This window comes from Pantherophis guttatus, chromosome 14 (assembly GCF_059756535.1).
Source record: "Pantherophis guttatus breed Tessera chromosome 14, ASM5975653v1, whole genome shotgun sequence".
Classification (NCBI taxonomy): Eukaryota; Metazoa; Chordata; class Lepidosauria; order Squamata; family Colubridae; genus Pantherophis; species Pantherophis guttatus.
In genome coordinates, this window is record NC_142076.1 from 6,627,539 (window position 1) to 6,648,817 (window position 21,279).

Here is a 21,279-nt window from a genome sequence, read left to right on the forward strand (position 1 = left end):
AATTTCAACCAGACTTGGTACACAGATGACTTACTATCTGGAAACAAATACTGTGGGGGTAAGACACCCCTGGTGTGTGGATGTGTGTTTCTGTGTGTGTGTTCCAGCATAACTGTAGAATGTCTGGGCCATTAAGGAGAGCGAGTGCGGCATCCTAGAGTGGCAATTGTTTGTGATGTCAGTTCCTTCGCAGCTTCCTCTGGAAAGGCAGCCATGATGTTCACCCTCCAGTGGAGCAATGGGGAAGTGTCTAATGGATTTGGGGCAAAGTGTCAGGATCGTAGACAGGGCAGGAAAGAGGAGCGTATGGGAGGGGGAAGGGAGAGGGCAGTGGGGAAGAAAGATAATGAACAGGGTCATGAGCCCAATCTGAAACCCTTCCCGATATGCTTCTTGAAATATGCTATGTTATAGTTTTGTTATGTTACAGTATTGCTATGAATAAATGGTGGAATATAAATATATAGGTCCAAAATCAGCCGTTCTTTGGTTAGAACAACTCATCAGTGAAAAAGGGGGGTTGCAGGCTAACTCCTATGAAGAACAGTTAAAGGAACATGGTATATTTAGCTAAGAGGAAATGTGCTAGCAGTCTTCCAATATATGAAGGTCACAAGGAAGAGGGTATGGATTTATTCTCCACAGGATTGTAGGATATGAGAAGTACCATTGGGTGAAGAGTCATGGAGAGCGATCCAAACTTGAAATAGGAAGGAATATCCTGATGATGAGAGAATTATGAAGCAGTGGAGTAGGCTGCTATCTGGACACATAGGTACTGCATCACTTGAAATTTTCAAGAAAGAATCGGCAGCCATTTTGTTTGAGATGGTGTGAGGATTCTTGCATTGGGGAAGAGTTGGGACCAGCTGACTCACTAGGTCCCTTCCAACTCTATGGTTCAATGAAAAACTATCCCTTGGACTGCATTCTTTCCGCTCTTGTATTTTCTGATGGAGTATGGAAATGGACAATGTCCATGTTTCAGTACCTATGTTCCATCTTTCCAGTTGATACTGGAAAGCTCCCGCACTACTGGATGGTCCTATTTCTTCAGTGCAGTTGACCTTCCATTTGAACATCAGACATTTTGCAAGAAGAATTGGCTGCTCTCCTTCTCAGTTAGCAAGAGTAACTTGAGACCATTCTGCTAGAGGTCTTGGAGTTATGTTCATGCCAGCCTGTGGCTCTACATCTGCTGTCTTCCGTGCTACCAGAATTTAGAAACTGGCTTCTAACAATTTCCAGAAGTGCTACTGGACAATCCTTGTCAGTTCAACTTCAGTTCAGTGAGGATTGTGTCAAATGGCACCCTTCATCAACTTCAGGACTAAAAGATCTGGTAGAAGCTAATAGTACATCTTTTATGCCACAAACTGTTAGAGAGGCTACGAAATCCAGTTCATAAAATGAACTATATTATATTACACCTACCTCCATGAGTCTATAAACTGCATTAGATGTGATACATTATAATATATTGTTCTTTTCTCTTTTTTTTCTGTTGTTTTCTGCAAACCAACACCGGAGTGGAATACCAAAAAGAAGTAAAGTAAATTGCACAATTCAGCATCAAAATGAGGCTGCCCAGCTAGGTCCTAGCAGCTGAAGAAGACATGGTCTGTTAAAGAGATGTCATAGTGCTTGGCCTCTACATTTCTCCTCAAGGTTTGGATGACTTTGACTTTAGCTTTTCAGAAAACTTTAAAAATCTGACTCTTCCCTCAGGCACTGGGGCCAGGAATTTGGTCAGCCTCACCTCCATGCTTGGCTGAGAAAGTGTCTTATTTGTGGGTCTTGACACGTTGAATAATGTTAAACTGTTGTCTAAAATATCTTTCCTAGCTTGGTTTTCAATGAGTTGCTGAGAATAAGATGGGCAGCCATAACAGCTGAATACATACATACATAGATACACACTGAACATAAACAAGGAATAAAAGCAACAGTAAGAGTGTTATAAGGAAACCATTGCTTACCCCAAACATTTGTCTGAGGTCTGGATCCCGAAATCTGAAGGGAATATTTGAAACATGCAGCCGTTTGGGCTGTGATTTGTTCTCTGTGTTTTCAGAAGATTGTGTCTGTTGCTGACCGTCGGTCTGTGCTGCATCGTCCGTCTGCTAAAAGAATTCGAGAGACAGAGGGGAGAGAAAGTTAATCGAGCGATCAGAATCAATTTTGCACTGAGATTTTTCTGTTCCCTTCCTGAAACTGCAGCGCAGTTTTTGGGCAAGGTGCTTACAGCAATGGCGGAAGAAACGAACAACTGGCCAAGAATCGCAGCATCACCAAAAGCAAAGTTAAAATCAGTTGCACCTGGGTTGGGTTCTCTCCGTTGGTTCATGTCTTGAGATGTGGGACCTGTCAAATCTCTCCCAAGGTGCTGCCTTTTAATTACTACTCAGATATGTTTGTTTGTTTGTTTGTTTCAGAGGTGGGTTTCAGCAGGTTCTGACCAGTTCTGGAGAACCGGTAGTGGAAATTTTGAGTAGTTCAGAGAACCGGTAGTAAAAATTCTGACTGGCCCCGCCCCCATCTATTCTCTGCCTCCCAAGTCCCAGCTGATCGGGAGGAAATGGAGATTTTACAGTATCCTTCCCCTGCCATGCCCACCAAGCCACACCTACTAAATCATGCCACGCCCATCAAGCCACGCCCACAGAACCGGTAGTAAAAAAAATTGAAACCCACCACTAGTTTGTTTGCTTGTTTTGTGATTTGCCCAGAGAAACTTTGCAGAGTAAAATATGTGACATACAAGTTTAATAAATAAAGAAGTAAGACTAATTCATTATATCAGCGTTCCAAGTAATGCACCCATAGAAAGCAGAACTCTGAGGCAGGCAAACTCTTCAAAGAACAATTGATTGGCACAACTGGGGAAAACCGACTCTGAAAGTTCCTCCGGCTTTCACCTAATTAAAAAGTAAAAGTTTACCCTTTCCCTCAAGTTACCGGTCATGCTGTCCAATCAAGGTGCTGGCTGGTTGCTTGGTTACTTCACTCCTCCTCTGGCCAAGCACCTGTGAGAATGTCCTTGGTTCCCACAGGAAAACTTTATTGTTTTGGCTACAAACCCCCATCTACGTATTTCCCTCCTCCCTAAACCTTCTGCTGTATGGCAACTCTGAAGTCTCCAAGATGGCCTCAGCCAGGTTCACTTCAGGGTTGACACATTTATTACAAGTAGTCCTCGACTTACAACAATTCATTTAGTGACCAAAGTTACAACAGCACTGAAAAAAGTGACTTTTGACCATTTTTCACACTTAAGATCGTTGCAGCATCCCGACAGTCACGTGATCAAAATTCAGATAGTGCCAACTTTTGCGACCTTCTGACAAGCAAAGCCAAGGGAGGAGCCAGATTTGCTTAACAACCGTGTTACTAATTTAATAACAGCCATGATTCACTTAACAACTTCTGTAAAGAAAGGTTGTAAGGTAAAGGTAAAAGTAAAGGTTCCCCTCGCACATATGTGCTAGTCATTCTGGATTGTAGGGGGCGGTTCAAAGTCGAAGAGCCAATGCTGTCTGAAGACGTCTCCATGGTCATGTGGCCGGCATGACTCAACCCCAAAGGTACATGGAACGCTGTTACCTTCCCACCAAAGGTGGTCCCTATTTTTCTACTTGCATTTTTTACCTGCTTTTGAACTACTAGGTTGGCAGATGTTGGGACAAGGAATGGGAGCTCACCCCATTACGCGGCACCCGGGATTCGAACCGCTGAACTGCCAATCTTTCGATCGACAAGCTCAGTGTCTTAGCCACTGAGCCACCACGTCCCTTAAGAAAGAAAGAAAGGTCGTAAAATGGGACAAAACTCACTTAACCAATGTCTGAATTAGCAGCAGAAATGTTGGCCTCAATTGTGGTGGTAAGTCGAGGAGTACCTGTATTCTGTGTCCAAGGACATGTTCTGTGTCTACATCAGTCTTTCTCAAATTGCCATCTGCTAGAAGCATTGGGATTAATAGATTTTTTTTTTCTCCCTGTGTGGTTTTAGCGTGTGTGTATTATTATTTTGGAAAATAAATGATGATCTCATTGGCTTTCACATCTATCTCGGCCTGTGGGAAGTCAGGGATACATATCACAATGGTAATTATTTTACATAACAGGCTGGATTAAAAAGGTGCTAAACAGGAAAGTATTATGCAGATACATGGGTGAATAATATTTGCATGTGGGTTTCTAATCATTTTCTGCAGTAATTCACTAAGAACTAATTTCAACTTTTAAGGATCATCTAATTTTCACTGGATGCTCAGGAAACAACAGGGGGGAAAAGGATAACAAAAGTCCTGCTTTTTTTGCATGACTAGGAATCTGTTTGCACCAATAAAACAACAGCCCATTATTTTATGAACGGATTTTATACGAAGTTTTGACCTGGTCTGTGTTTTTATGGGGTGGTTTCAAAATTTGAGTACCAGGGTAGGAAAGTCCAGCGTAAAATTGTTCTTATGTTAATAAAAAGTCACAACATCATGCTTTCACGTCTTAATTGTTTTGTTTAGTCTTGCCCAAATATATTTTTTTCTCTGAATCATTTTGAAACATCCAAATGGATTGGATCAAAGCCCAGTATCTACAAGAAGAGTAAGATAATTTTAATTTTAAGTAAGTAATTTTAAGTAAGATAATTTAAGGGAACTACATAGCAAGAAAAGTCAAGTGGAATACAACATCATCTATCTCCAGTCTACAACACAGTCTTTTCAGCAGTTCCAAGAAGGCTCCACACCCGTTTGCACTACTCAGGTGATACTGAAAACATAGATAAACCTCCAAGTGGCCTCACTGACTCTATGTCTAAGTGATATTGCTATTTATACTCCTTGCAGACAACTAGTCATTTGCATTCTTTTATGTGAAGTGGCATATAAGTCTAAGTACTATTGCCTTTCCTTCCTTCCTTCCTTCCTTCCTTCCTTCCTCCCTCCCTCCCTCCCTCCCTCCCTCCCTCCCTCCCTTCCTTCCTTCCCTCCCTCCCAGTGGTTAGAATGCAGTATTGCAGGCTAACTCTGCTAACTGCCAGCAGTTCGATTCTGACCAATTCAAGATTGACTCAGCCTCCCATCCTTCCGAGGTGGGTAAAATGAGGACCCAGATTGTTGGGGGCAAGAGACTGACTCCGTAAACCGATCAGAGGGGGCTGTAAAGTACTATAAAGTGATATATAAGTCTAAGTGCTATTGCTTCACAGTGCTTTACAGCCCTCTCTAAAAGGTTTACAGAGTCAGCTTATTGCCGCCAACAATCTGGGTCTTCATTTTACCCATCTCGGAAGGATGGAAGGCTGAGTCAACCTTGAGCCTGGTGAGATTTGAACTACTGGCAGTGGGCAGAGTCAGCCTTCTATACTGCATTCTAACCACTGGCAAGGAATGGAGGGAGGGAGGGAGGGAGGGAGGAAGGACCATAGCAATATCACTTAGACTTATATACCACTTCACAGTACTTTACAGCCCTCTCTAAGAGATTTACAAAGTCATCCTATCGCCCCCAACAATATGGGTCCTCATTTGACCCACCTTGGAAGGATGGAAGTTTGAGTCAACCTTGAGCCTGGTGAGATTCGATCTGCCAAATTGCAGTCAGCCTGCTGGTACTGCACTCTAACCACTGCGACACTGCAGCTAAATCCTTCCATTCCCCACCATCCAGTCAGAGCTGAAGAAGCTTCTTGGATGAGAAGCGAAACGTCTTCAAAGAAAAACCAGAAAGTCCAGTTGCCTCTTGAAAAAGCACCTTTGGGACAACCATGACCTGGAGGACTGAGAAGCTCCCTAGATGGTCATAAGTGTATAAAATGGTCATAAGTCACTTTTTTTAGTGCCGTTTTAACTTTGAGTGGTCACTAAATGAACTGTTGTAAATTGAGGACTACCTGTATATAAAAACCCAGAATGTTCTTGACCATGCTGGTTGGGGAATTCTGGGAGTTGTAGTAGAGTAGAGTAGAGTAGAGTAGAGTAGAGTAGAGTAGAGTAGAGTAGAGTAGAGTAGAGTAGAATAGAATAGAATAGAATAGAATAGAATAGAATAGAATAGAATAGAATAGAAGAATGAGAGAATCGAATCAAATCAAATCAAATAGAATAGAATAGAATAGAATAGAGGAATGAAGAATAGAATAGTGGAATGAAGATAGAGTAGAGTAGAGTAGAGTAGAGTAGAGTAGAGTAGAGTAGAGTAGAGTAAAGTAGAGTAGAGTAGAATAGAATAGAATAGAATAGAATAGAATAGAATAGAATAGAATAGAATAGAATAGAATAGAATAGAATAGAATAGCTTTATTGTCACTTTGAATGTACACTAATCGGCATACATTAAAATGAAATTTCGTTCCATAGAGCTCTAAAAAGGGTCACCATCTCCAATACATAAGTTCATAAATGTTCATACATATACACATTCATACATGTTCATACATGTGAACATGACAAAATAAATAAATAAATACAAAATTATGCATATATCACATATCTTATATGACACAGAGAAACAACCTCAGTTCTAGTTCGGATGTATATATGTACATAGCGAGAGAAACAAATCTTGTGAGTTTACCAGACGGATGGTATATAGGGAACAAAGCTATTACAGAATCTGGTAGTCCTGCTAGAAATATTTTGAAACCTCCTCCCAGAGGGGAGCAACAGAAACAGATGGAGAAGTGGGTGTCTGGGGTCTTTCACAACCCTTCAAGTTCTAAACACATCGCGCTTATAAGCAGCATGCTGAATAACAGGAAGTGAGCTTCCTATAATCTTCTCAGCTGTCCTCACCACTCTCTGTATGTGTCAGGGTTCCAAGTAACACCTCCAATGAAAAGAAACTCTGAGGTTTGAATTTCCTCAAAGCTATATATTATTAGAGGTATCATATTGGCACATCTGGGGAAACCCGAATCTGAAAGCTTCCAAGGTTTCCCCACCCCAAAGGAAAGTTCAAATCCCTGCCCAACACCCACAAATCCATCACATGGTCCAATTACAGCACGGTCCCAATTGGACAGGCCTCCCGGGTGCAGGGCAAGACAGCCTTGACTTTCTGAGAAAGGAATGTTATTATGACTACATACAACCCATGCTCCATACAATGAGGTAAAAGTAAAGGTTCCCCTCACATGTATGTGCTAGTCATTCCCCAGTCACCAGGGACTCTAGAGGGTGGTACTCATCTCCATTTCAAAGCCGAAGAGCCAGCGCTGTCCAAAGACATCTCCGTGCTCATGTGGCCGGCATGACTCAAGGCCAAAGGCACACGGAACGCTGTTCTCTTCCCACCAAAGGTGGTCCCTATTTTTCTACTTGCATTTTTTACGTGCTTTCAAACTGCTAGGTTGGCAGAAGCTGGGATAAGTAATGGGAGCTCACCCTGTTACGCGGCACCAGGGATTCGAACCGCTGAAGTGCCGACCTTTCAATCAACAAGCTCAGCATCTTAGCCACTGAGCCACCACATCATACATATGCCATATATATACATATACATATGTCATACACACACACACACACACACACACACACACACACACACACACACATAAATATATATAGTGTTTTTCTATCGAAATGCTGACACATCTGGTCTACCCCAATATATACTGTGTATGTATATATATATATGTGTGTGTGTGTGTGTGTGTTTGTGTGTGTGTGTGTGTGTGTGTGTGTGTGTGTGAGAGAGAGAGAGAGAGACTTCGTCGAAACGTTGCCAAGACACCTCCAATTTTACGTGGGAGAAAACCCGAATAACCAAGGACCTACATACAAACACCCACGAAAACCTCAGAAAACAAATATATGTGTATATATATATATATGTATATGTGTGTGTGTGTGTGTTAAAGTTTTAACATATATGTTAAAGTTTTAACACATATGTTAAAGTTGCCAAGGTTGAAAAACGTTGGGTCGTGCTATTCGAGTCATCCACTGTTGAACAATGGTTGACAAATGGTTAAACCAAACCTCAGCTCAGTGCCATCTTTCAATCTCCCAAGAATTACAAACTTGGGATTGCTCCCAAAAATTGCACACAACCTTCACAAAGTAATATCAAACAAATTGTCCCTCCGTTAATAGAATCAACATTTTCCTCCCTCACACTACATCACTTGCTGCCAAGAATAGGTGAGCAAGGAAGTGCCTCGTAACGCAAGTGCCTAGAACTGCTTGGCTAGACATATTTGGAGGGTAAGATTTATTTATGTAATGAACATGCACAAATGCACACACACACACACACACACATAACAACTGTATTGCTAAAGACTCAAAGATGGTTTTCAAATGCTAAATACAGCACATTAGTTCAGCCAGATGAATTAACAAAAACAGCACAGATGTACGTCAATGACATACACAAAAAAGAGCCGCGGTGGCACAGTGGTTAGAGTGCAGTACTGCAGGCTACTTCTGCTGACTTCCAGCTTCCTGCAATTTGGCAGTTCGAATCTCTCTAGGCTCAAGGTTGACTCAGCCTTCCATCCTTCCGAGGTGGGTAAAATGAGGACCCATATTGTTGGGGGCCATAGGCTGACTCTGTAAACCGCTCAGAGAGGGCTGTAAAGCACTGTGAAGTGGCATATAAATCTAAGTGCTATTGCCTTTCCTTCCTTCCTCCCTCCCTCCCTCCCTCCCTCCCTCCCTCCCTCCCTCCCTTCCTTCCTTCCTTCCTTCCTTCCTTCCTTCCTTCCTTCCTTCCCAGTGGTTAGAATGCAGTATTGCAGGCTAACTATGCTAACTGCCAGCAGTTCGATTCTGACCAACTCAAGGAAGACTCAGCCTTCCATCCTTCCGAGGTGGGTAAAATGAGGACCCAGATTGTTGGGGGCAAGAGGCTGACTCTGTAAACCGCTCAGAGAGGGCTGTAAAGCACTGTAAAGTGGTATATAAGTCTAAGTGCTATTGTTATTGCTATGAAGTCAACATTTCTGATGACCAATAGGGAAGACTACCCTAAAGCATTAAGCACTAGTGTCAGTTTGGCCTAGTGATGAAGGTACCAGGCTGGAAACCAGGAGACTGTGAGTTCTAGTCCCACCTGAGGCATGAAATCTGACTGGAAGAACTTTGGGCCAATCACCAAGAGAGTGTGAGTTCTAGTCTAGTAATGAAGGTGGGATAAAAATCAAATAAATAAATTAGGATGCCATTTAAAAAAAAAAAAAAAACCCTCACAATCCAGGTAGTGCTATCTGGATAGTAATTATCAGGCATTGGATTCCCCAATCCTGATTGACGATTCATGGATAGCTATAAAATCCACAGAAATCTCATTACGACAATAAGTGTCAAGTCGAATACAACTAAACAATGTTCATAAACTCTGAGATTGTTTCCATCCTCCTTCTCAATCCTCTTCAATTTGTCTTCCTTCGATATAATTTCAAGGACTAGAATTCTTCCAAATTCCTTTTAAATTGCCTATCAGGCAAAATGTCCACCTCTATAAACACAGGTGTATCTAAGAACAGGTTAAACTCTGCAAATTGAGAGATAAGAGATTTTATCTGAGTCTGCTTTAAGAATTGGCTGTGTTGTGAAGAAATGACATTAGGTAAAGGTAAAAGTTCCCCTCGCACATATGGGCTAGTCATTCCCGACTCTAGGGGGCAGTGCTCATCTCCGTTTCAAAGCCGAAGAGCCAGCGCTATCCAAAGACGTCTCTGTGGTCATGTGGCCGGCATGACTCAATGCCAAAGATGCACGGAATGCTGTTCCCTTCCCACCAAAGGTGGTCCCTATTTTTCTATTTGCATTTTTTACCTGCTTTCGAACTGCTAGGTTGGCAGAAGCTGGGACAAGTAATGGGAGCTCACCCCATTAGACGGCACTAGGAATTCGAAACGCTGAACTGCTGACCTTTCAATCAACAAGCTCAGCATCTTAGCCACTGAGCCACCATGTCCCTTAAGAAATGACATTACTTAGTATACCCTATACCATTTCAAACAGGTGGCTGTCCAGTTTCTTCTTAAAAGCCTCCAGTGATGGAGCACCCATAACTTCTGAAGGCAAACCATTCTACCGGTTAATTGTTACACAATTTGACTTTGTGCTTTATTTGTCTCTTTGCAAAGATTTTTTTTAAAACAGTAACAATCATACCATCAGCTCACAGCCTGTAACAATACCTCAACAACTTTATCCCAGGTCCTTGGGAAGGACTTGATAGGTGGATAAAAGTGCCAAATCTAAACATCTGGCTGACTATGTAACCAAACCTAATAATAAAAAGTATGATAAACTGTCAGGCTTCAAAGTGAAGCACCAACCTTTAATTCACATCTGGATTTACAAAATGGCCTAACCTTAAGACATTTGTTGAAAATAAAAATAGGGAGTGCCCCCCTAAACCAGACTTTTTTTGAAAGACCAAACCACCCAAATTAATTAACAGGTAGTAAAGAGTTTCTTGGTCATTTTTCCAAGGTCACTTTGGAAAGGGACCTTATAGGTCATGTAGTCCAACCCCCCCCACTCAAGCAGGAGACCCTACACCATTTCTGAAAATGGAAGTCCAATCTCTTCTTGAAAGCTTCCAGTGATGAAGCTCCCACCACTTCCGAAGGCAACTTCTGTTCCATTGTTTGATTGTTCTCACTGTCAGAAAATTTCTCCTTATTTCCAGGTTAAATCTCTCCTTGATCAGTTTCCATCCATTATTCCTTGTCTGGCCTTCAGGTGCTTTGGAAAATAGCTTGACCCCCTCCTCTCTGTGGCAGCCCCTCAAATATCTGCTCAAATATCTGCTGGATAACTCAAATATCAAATATCTGCTCGATAACCCTTCCTTGATCAAGGGAACAAACTAAGATCGATTGCAATTTCCTGTTTCCTTTTACCAAATTGCCCAGCATCTTCAAAGCAGGAAAAGGGGATAAATAAAATTCGGTTTATTTTTTGTAATTCAGGAGCGGTTGATCTTAATCCAGCTAATCATGTAAGATATCTCTTGTTTAACTCCCTCTTGCATATGGTTAGGTGGAAACAGCTCAAGATTCAAAACAATTAGTGAAACACAACTCAATACTTCAAAGGACTCTGGCTTGAGTACTTTAGACCAGGGGTCACCAACCTTTCAGACCTCAAGGACCACTAAATTCTTAATTTTAAGTCCCACGGACCACTAATATGATCTACCTAATGACCACCTGGGTGGGTGTGGCTAGGTGGTAATGTGACTGGGTGGGCATGGCCAACTCGATGTCACTCGCATCGAGGGGCGCCTTGCCGGCCTCTACTTGCCCCTCCCCTCCCAGCCACTCCTCGCCTGCCCGCCCGAGCACCTTAGGGCCCCAACAGGAAGCAGTTGCTGGAGCTAAGCAGCCACCAGGAGAAAGAGTTGGCAAAACAGCTCAGTTGAAATAGGATCTGACCGAGAAGGAGGCACAGCAGAAGAACCTCACTGAGGACTATAAGCATAGGCTTTCCAAGTAGAGGGAAGACCTACAGGAGTGCAAGGCCAGGTACCGGTGCCTGGAGGCTCAGCAGGCTGAGATGGTCAGCCATTCCAGGCCATGAGGCAGTTCCACTGGAACGAGGCCCTCCAGCTCTTCACCACCAGTAGCACTTCCCTCCAGCCTTCGCCCAAAGCCCCACACCAGGAAGCTAATGCAGACCCCCAGTCAGAATTTCTGCCCCCCTCCGACCCACACAAACAGCAACACAAACGCTCATTGCACGTATCTGGACCAGGGGCCATAGTTTGAGGATCCCTGATTTAGTGCAATATAAAAAAATGCAAAAAAAATTTCTGAGGCCCACCAAAATTTTCTCACGGACCACCAGTGGTCCACGGACCACCAGTTAGTGATCACTGCTTTAGACCAGTGATCTTCAACTTTTTGGCCACCAGGGATCGGTTCCGTGGAGAGAGTTTTTTTTCGTGGACCAGAGTTGCGTGGTTTCGCATGCTGCTTGCATCCCACGAATGGGGCTTTGCTTATTTGCATGGCCCGGTTTCTGGCATGCCATGCCGTGGCCCAGTGCTGGGGGTTGTGGATCCCTGCTTTAGCCCTACTGCAAATTCCCTTGATTTATGGATCCGAACTCCATAGGGAGAGAGTTAAATTCAGAGGAACCAAAGGAATAATTTTACGGAATTCCAAATAACGAATGCAAGATAACTGACTTGGAACTTGGAAGGAGAAAATGGTGCCTTGGACTATAAATCTACACTATATACATTAACTATAATGTCCGGCTTCGTTCTAGCTCAGAGGTTTGAGATATCATTTGTCATTTCCCTGGAAAAGGTCATTTCCGCCCGTTTATGGCATGCCTTTTTCACAAGCTCTGCTGGGATTGTATTTTTAATTTAAAAGGTCTGATAAACAATTACATCTTTGACTCCAGATATCGATGGTGGTTTGTCAGTTGGACTGGGCTGTAGCTCCGGGAGGATTATGGAAACAGCCAAACAACTCAGCTCCCACAGAAAGTGGGAGTTAATTCTTGGGTCACCTAGGAAAATAGCCAACCCTGGAATTAAAGACACCCACATCTCAAAAAAAAAAAAAAGAATAAAATAAAATAAAATAAAATAAAATAAAATTGCACGACATTCCTATACTTGAAAATCACCTGAAACCAAGCTATTGTTTTGAAGATGTGGAATGCATTTTGCAACTGCTTTAATCTGGGACTCTGGCTCTCATTTTTCCATAATCATTTCTAATTCAATCAATAAGGCAGAGCTACACAAGTTTAATCTCGGTGAAATTTGATTTAGGTATTGACAAATGTGCAGAGAAACGATATGCAGGGCATGCATGCATCTTCACAACAGAATGTGTCTTCATATGTCAAATTTAATTCATCATTCTTTAGCCAGATTGCATTCCTCATAATGGCACAAGGCCTAGCTTTCAAGAGAGTCCACCACCTACTCCCCACCTTTACTTTCAGGTAGATTTGATATATTGTTTTTCCTTTCCTTTCCTTCCCCTTCCCCTTCCCCTTCCCCTTCCCCTTCCTTTCCTTTTCTCCTTTCCTTTCCTCCCTCCCTCCCTCCTCCTTTCCTTTCCCATTTCCATCTCCTTCCTTCCTTTCCTTCCCTCCCTCCCTCCTGTGCCTTTCCTTTCCTTCCCTTCCATGCCCTATTTCCATCTTTCTTTCCTTCTTTCCTTCTTTCCTTCCTTCCTTCCTTCCTTCCTTTCCCTTCCCTTCCCTTCCCTCCCTCATTCCCTCTTGTGCCTTTCCTTCCCTTCTCTTCCCTTCCTTCTCATTTCCATTTCCTTCCATCACTTACTCCCTCTCCCTTCTTCCTGTTCCTGTTCCTGTTCCTGTTCCTTTCCTTTCCTTTCCTTTCCTTTCCTTTCCTTTCCTTTCCTTTCCTTTCCTTTCCTTCCCTTCCCTTCCCTTCCCTTCCCTTCCCTTCCCTTCCCTTCTTCCCTTCCCTTCCCTTCCCTTCTTTCCTCTCCTCTCTCTCCTCTCCTCTCCTCTCCTCTACTCCCCTGTAAAATGGGGGGAAAAAATCACTTAACAACCATCTCACTTAGCAACAGAAATGTTGGGCTCAATTGTAGTAATAGGTCATGGACTTCCTGTATTAAGAATACCTCTGTAAACCACAGTTTTCCAGAGATACAAATGTGTTTTCCTCTTCACAAACCATGATTTATTTTTTATGGTAAGTATGATATAAATCCTGATTTATTTTATGCACTTTTTTTTTTACCTTTTCTGCCTTAATGTACGATAAAAGTGTACTGGGAAAAAAGGGGCAGATACAATAGACCTCTTGTGTCTTATATATGCTTCATGGTGGCTGAGAGTTGAATAGAAATTACCCCACAATTATTAATCCTTTCTTTTCTTTTTTTTTTAAAAGTTAAGTTATTTTATTTTCCTGCTGAACCAATCAAATTATTTTTTTGGAGAAATGGAAACGGGGAGGAATTGGCTCCGTGAATGTTTAGCTGGCGTTATTTGATTAAGTTGACAGTGTGATTTGATCAATGGTTGAGCACCCACTGGGCTGTTTTTGACCCAAATTGATTTATGTAATGAACACTTGGTCTATCTCTTGAATAGGCCTCTTGATTTTAAGCAGCAATGCTGGATAGCCAAGTAAATTTGCAAGCTCCAGATTCATTCGCTTTCAATCCAGGGAGAATAGCTGCCGAAGTCAGTAAGCAAGCGTAACTCAATACACTGTGCTATAAATGGAAGAAAAAAAAATAATATCACCCAGCTTTTTCAATATAGCTGTTTGATTTGATTTGTAAGCCTGATATATATATATATATAAGCAGAGGCAATAGAGAAAAGTTTGGAACAAATTATGCACAAACAGAGAAGGATCAGGGGAAACATGATAGCAGTCTTCCAATATTTGAGGGGCTGCCATAGAGAGGAGGGGGGTCAAGCTATTTTCCAAAGTGCCAGAAGGCCAAACAAGGAATAATGGATGGAAGCTGATCAAGGAGAGATTCAACCTGGAAATAAGGAGAAACTTTCGGACAGTGAGAGCAATTAACTACTAGTGGAACAGAAGTTGCCTTCAGAAGTTGTGGGAATTTCATTACTGGAAGCTTTCAAGAAGAGACTGGACTGCCATCTGTCAGAAATGGTGTAGAGTCTCCTGCTGGAGCAGGGGGTTGAACTACAAGATCCCTTCCAACTCTGTTAATATGATACATAAACATACTCACATACTTGCTTTCTAAATGACAAAAATAAATATACTGTCCATATACAAGAAAGAGAACACAACTAGGTGTATTTCGTTTACATTGCTCACTTAGTAGTAGGTCAGATTTATGGATATCTATATAACAGATAAAAGAGTAATAGAATGGAATGGAATGGAAGGGAAGGGAAGGGAAGGGAAGGGAAGAGGAGAGGAGAGGAGAGGAGAGGAGAGGAGAGGAGAGGAGAGGAGAAGAGAAGAGAAGAGAAGAGAAGAGAAGAGAAGAGAAGAGAAGAGAAGAGAAGAGAGAAGAGAAGAGAAGAGAAGAGAAGAGAAGAGAAGAGAAGAGAAGAGAAGAGAAGAGAAGAGAAGAGTAGAGTAGAGTAGCAGAGTTGGAAGGGATCTTGGAGGTCTTCTAGTCCAAACCCCTACTCAAGCAATAGACCCTATACCATTTCAGATAAATGACTGTCAGTAGAGTAGAGTAGAGTAGAATTCTTTATTGGCCAAGTGTGATTGGACACACAAGGAATTTGTCTCCAGTGTATAAGCTTTCAGTCTACATACAAACAAGTGATAAATCATGATCATAATCACCATAAGATACATTCATCAGAAATCATAAGATATAACACGTAGTGATAGTCATAGGATACTAAATAAGCAATCAACATAAAAGACCAAAATCATCCATCATCAGCTCTTTATTTTAAAATGCTTCCTGTTCTTGATTCAAAGAGTTCTCTTACATCATGGCTGCTACTACAGGATTTTATATCCAAATGTAGTATATAATTTATTATTGCACTATTTTTATTCATATTATGCCTTCTTGTAAAGTATCCAGAGCTGTTGGACAATAGGTGCTGTACCAATTGAATAAGCTAAAAATGATTCACAAAGTATCTTAGAAGCCAATACAGGAGCAAAAATCCACACTCAGATAGCTTTGATTCTTGAGTCACTTAGATCGTGGTTTCTGTCTTCTTCTCTAACCTCACCATACTTGCAAATTCTACCGCTATGAACCACAAAGCAATCTGTAGTTTTTCATAAGTTCAAATTCAGGTGTAGAATCTATAGAGTGTGGCTTTACATGAAGGGAGGGAGGGAGGGACTGATCTTGCCTTCTCTTTATTTACAAAGGTTGTACAGCTTGGCTGGGTTTGCAGCACATGGCAGATTACAATAAGAAAGGGGATTGTAAGTCTGCAGTTGAGTGTGTTGTAGAAACCCAGCCATTATCTTCAGTGGTGGATTTCAAATTTTTTTACTACCGGTTCTATGAGTGTGGCTTGGTAGGCGTGGCTTGGCTTGGTGGGCGTGGCTTGGTGGGCATGGCAGGGGAAGAATACTGCAAAATCTCTATTCCCACCCCACATTCGCTCCTTCACTTGGACTTTCCTACCGCTTCCCCCTGCCGCAGGGAGACGGAACCGACTAAATGGTTCCGTCCCAGGCGCCTGATGGATCCAGAAAGGTTCCTGACGGAGCTTGGGCCATTTCCTGAGACTCTGACACACGACTCGACTGAAGAGCTGGTGGCCGCCTGGGAGAGTGCGGCCGCCGGAGCTTTGGATCGTGTCGTGCCTTTGCGGCCTCTGACCCGATGCCGATCTCAATTGGCTCCTTGGTTCTCTGAAGAGCTGAGAGAGATGAAGCGTCGGAAAAGACGCCTAGAGAGCATTTGGAGGACTAGTCATTCTGATTCCGACCGGACACAGGTGAGGTCTTATATCAAGACCTACCTAGTGGCGATAAAAGCGGCGAAATCTAACCATTTTTCCGCTCTTATTGCATCTGCAGAGAACCGCCCAGCTGCCCTGTTTAGGGTGACCCACTCCCTTCTTCGGGTAGGAGTGCGGGAGGATCCCTTGCAGGGTCGAGCTGAGGATTTTGTGCAATTCCTGCATGATAAAGTCGCTCGGATTCGGGAAGGCTTGGACTCCGACTGGGTGAGTCCGGGGGAGGAGACGAGGGTAGGTCTTGAGAATATTATCTGGGAGGAGTTTGATCCTGTGGCTCCCGAGGATGTGGACAGGGTTCTGGGTAGGATTAGTGCCGCCACGTGTTTATTGGACCCGTGTCCCTCCTGGTTGGTACTGGCCTCCTGGGAGGTTACACGAGGCTGGCTCCAGGGGATTATAACTGCTTCTCTGAGTGAGGGTGCCTTTCCCGCCGCCTTGAAAGAGGCGGTGGTGAGGCCCCTACTCAAGAAGCCTTCCCTGGACCTGGCTGAATTAGTTAACTACCGTCCGGTCTCCAACCTTTGTTTTGTGGAGAAGGTTGTTGAGAGTGTGGTGGCACGACAACTGCCCAGGCACCTGGATGAAGCTATCTATCTAGACCCGTACCAGTCGGGCTTCAGGCAGGGGCACAGCACAGAAACAGCATTGGTCGCGTTGGTGGATGATCTCTGGAGGGCCCGGGACAGGGGTTGCTCCTCTGTCCTAGTCCTATTAGATCTCTCAGCGGCTTTTGATACCATCGACCATGGTATCATGCTGCAGCGGTTGAAGGGGTTAGGAGTAGGGGGCACCGTTTTGCGGTGGTTCTCTTCCTTCCTCTCCGGCCACTCGCAGTTTGTGTTGGCAGGGGGGCAGAGGTCGACCTCGAGGCATCTCGCATGGGGAGTGCCACAAGGGTCGGTCCTCTCGCCTCTTCTGTTCAACATTTATGTGAAGCCGCTGGGTGAGATCATCTGTGGTTTTGGGGTGAAGTGTCACCTGTACGCTGATGATACTCAGCTGTACATCTCCACCCCAGACCACCCCAACGATGCCCTTGATGTAATGTCTCGCTGCCTGGAGGCCGTGCGGGTCTGGATGGGGAGGAACAGGCTCAGACTCAACCCATCCAAGACCGAGTGGCTGTGGCTGCCGGCGTCCCGATATAGTCAGCAGGTGCCATCGCTGACTATTGGGGGTGAATCTTTGCCCCCCACAGAGAGGGCTCGCAATCTGGGTGTCCTCCTGGACGCACGGCTGTCTTTAGAAGAGCATATGACGGCTGTGGCCAGGGGGGCCTTTTATCAGGTTCACCTCATCCGCCAGTTGCAGCCCTTTCTGGACCGGGACGCCTTGCGCACGGTGACTCATGCCCTTGTCACCTCCCGGCTGGACTATTGTAATGCTCTCTACATGGGGCTCCCCTTGAAGAGCACTCGGAGGCTCCAGCTGGTCCAGAATGGGGCCGCGCGGGTGGTTATGGGCGCACCTCATTGTGCCCGTGTGACACCCCTCCTGTGCGAGCTGCACTGGCTCCCAGTGGTCTTCCGGGTGCGATTCAAGGTGTTGGTTACCACCTTTAAAGCGCTCCATGGCACAGGACCCGGGTACCTTCGAGACTGACTTCTGCCACCAATAGCCTCCCACCGACCAGTCCGTTCCCACAGAGAGGGTCTCCTCAGGGTGCCATCAGCCAAGTTATGTCGGCTGGTGGCACCCAGGGGGAGGGCCTTCTCTGTGGGAGCCCCAACCCTGTGGAATGAACTGCCCCCGGAAATACGTAAGATCTCCGACCTCCGGGTGTTCCGCTGCGCACTGAAGACCCTGTTGTTCCGCCAGGCAGGGCTGTCAATATAATAATTTTAAATTGGGGTATTTTAATTTTTGGGGTTTTAAATCGGCCAAATCTATTTAATTATTTTAATTTTTAATTATTGTTGTGTCTTGTGTTTTTAAATTGGCTGTACCCTGCCCTGAGTCCTTCGGGAGAAGGGTGGTATAGAAATAAAATTATTATTATTATTATTATTATTATTATTATTATTATTATTATTATTATTATTATTACTCCAGGGGAAGGTTCCTGCAAAATCCCCATTTCCTCCCAATCAGCTGGGACTCGGGAGGCAGAGAATAGATGGGGGCAGGGCCAGTCAGAATTTTTACTATTGGTTCTCTGAACTACTCAAAATTTCCACTACCGGTTCTCCAGAACTGGTCAGAACCTGCTGAAACCCACCTCTGATTATCTTGGTATGTTGTATGAAACTATTTTGCTGGGGCATTTGGATGGCATATGGTATGCTAAAATAGCAATTGCATCTCATTAATCTAAATTTAGCCTTTAACACGTTGTGGGAACCCAACCTTTGAAAAAAAAAGAAAATCTGAGTTCCCCCTTCTCAACTCTGAAATTCCACGAAGAAATCTGTAGTTTTCGCTTCCATATCTCCCATTGTTGATCAAGATCCCGAAACTAGATCTCGACAGACTGGAACACTGGGCCCTATCCAACAAAGTGAAATTCAATGTAGAGAAAAGTAAGGTCATACTTAAGCAAGAAAAACCAAATGTACAGGTACGGATTAGGTGAAACCTGGCTCAATAGCAATAACTGTCAAGCCCGACACTAGCTCGACACGTTTGTCAGCAGGAGAGGCATCTAAGGCCGGCTGGCGAATCCACAGAAAGGCAGTGGGGATTGTTGTTAGACATTCAGGTTAGGAGTGGTGATGGGTTCCATGGGTTCTAGTGGTGGTGGTTTCTAATACTTGCGCATAGGCTGTGGGTCAGGGTTGCCTGTACAAAACCATCATCTGCAACGCCATCTGCACCTCTCAAAATGCGGAAGTACTATTGGCTCGGAAAGGAGGAAAGGAGGAGCAGCTGTGAAAGATAAATGTATGTGGGTGGGGCGTGGGTGCGGTCAGCGCGCTGCTTTAAAAAGCGTTGACTAAACCTAACATTCAGCACTGACTTTGTTACATCCGTACTTGGCTTTTCCCTGATACCCGACCGTTGCAGATTAAAGATTGTTTGGCTAAACTCTGTTTTCCCGTTTGGTGATTCATCTGAAGAGCTGCCCAGCCACAGATCAGAACAGCCAAGAGTAATTGTGAGAGGGATCTTGGAGTCCTAGTGGACAATCACTTAAATATTAGTCAACAGTGTTCACCAGCAGCCAAAAAAGCCAACACAATCCTAGCCTGTGTTGTGACCGAGGCCCAAGTAGTGATTTCCAAACACAATTCAGTCCTGAACAAACTTATTTTATTAAAACAGCTGAGAATTAATTCATTCTCAGCTTAGTTCAAAACAAATTCTTAATGACCAGTCCATTGGCCTTATCACCAACCTTTGATGTCTTTGGCAACCTGCCAAAGGCTTTTCTTGGCAAACCCCCCCCCCACAAAGTTCAAGAGACGCTGACAAGAAGCACGGGAATCAACATTGCTTTTCTACAAAGAACCCAACAGCTCGTTGCTGCTCTTTTAAGCCTTATGGGAGGGGACAATCATCTTCTGGCCTTACTCCCGAGTTGTCCTTTTTGCTTCAGCTGCTCTTGCCTTCTGGCAGCTCTTTGCATGCGTGCACTAGGAACAGGCTCCTCCTGTTCCTCTGCCCCTCTACTGTCTGCTTCTGGAGGCTCCGGAGTCCACGCATCGCTCCCAGATGGCCCTGGCCCCATCTCTGCCTCCGACGCAGAGCCCTTGTCCGGGCCTTCCTCTGACTCCAGGACTGGCCCATTGTCCTCTCCAGCCTCCTCACTGTCTGACTCCACTGCCAGGTTTGCAGGCTGTTGGTTGACTACAACAGCCTGCATTAACAGAAGGATAGAATCCAGATCACATGAAGTACTGGGCCTTAGTAAGACTACCCTTAGAATACTGCATCCAGTTTTGCTCACCATATTATAAAAAATATGTTGAGACTCTGGAAAGAGTACAGAAAAGAGCAACAAAGATAATTAAGGCGCTAGAGGCTAAAATACACGAAGAACATATTTGAGAGGCTACCACAAAGAAGAGGGGGTCAACCTATTCTCCAATGCACCAGAAGGCAGGACAAGAAACAATGGATGAAAACTAATCAAGGAGAGAAGCAACCTGGAATTAAGGATAAATTTCCTTCAGATCTTTTGTTATTTATTTTATGGAGCTCTTTTGTTACTCTATGAGTTTTGCTTGGATGGTAGCTGGCCAGTGGTCTCTGGAGCTAGAAATGAACAAGATGGAGAAGAGAGGAGAAGACAACATTTTGCTTCTATGCCATAGACCAGGTAACTGGAGGATTTTCTGAACACTTATTTTTGGGTCGCACCATATTATAAAAAAGATGTTGAGACTCTGGAAAGAGTGCAGAGAAGAGCAACAAAGATAATCAGGATGGCTGGAGGTGAAAACATATGAAGAATGGTTACAGGAATTGGGGACGACTAGTCTAGTGAAAAGAAGGACTGGGGGGACATGTCTTCCAATATTTGAGGGGCTACCACGAAGAAGAGGCGGTCAACCTATTCTCCAAAGTACCGGAAGGCAAGACAAGAGGCAACGGATGGAAATTAATTAAGGGCCTGGTGGCTCAGCAGACTGATAGCATTGTGATTAAGACCAGCTGCCTGCAATTACTGCAGGTTCGAATCTCACCAGGCTCAAGGTTGACTCAGCCTTCCATCCTTTCTAAGGTAGGTTAAATGAGGACCCAGTTTGTGGGGGCAATAAGCTGACTTTGTATAAATATACAAAAGTATGAAGGCTATTGCTTAACGCACTGTAAGCCGCCCTGAGTCCCCGGAGAAGGGCGGCATATAAATCATTTTTTTTTAAAAAAAGGAGAGAAACAACCTGGAATTGAGGAGGAATTTCCTAACAGTGAGAACAATCAACCAGCAAAAC

The 21,279-nt window shown here is 43.9% G+C and overlaps 1 protein-coding gene across 20 annotated transcripts in view; it reads right to left on the reverse strand.

The window, feature by feature from the left end:
• Positions 1-21,279, reverse strand: part of RBFOX1 (RNA binding fox-1 homolog 1) — a 2,479,215-nt gene that overhangs the window by 190,544 nt on the left and 2,267,392 nt on the right. For all 20 annotated transcript variants that reach the window (XR_015729837.1, XR_015729838.1, XM_087878443.1 and 17 more), the window contains one exon: positions 1,980-2,123. Coding sequence is in view for 18 of the 20 variants with exons in the window: in XM_087878443.1 (XP_087734569.1) it covers positions 1,980-2,123 (144 nt within the window). In the remaining 2 variants the exon portion in view is untranslated. The remainder of the gene's footprint in view (positions 1-1,979; positions 2,124-21,279) is intronic.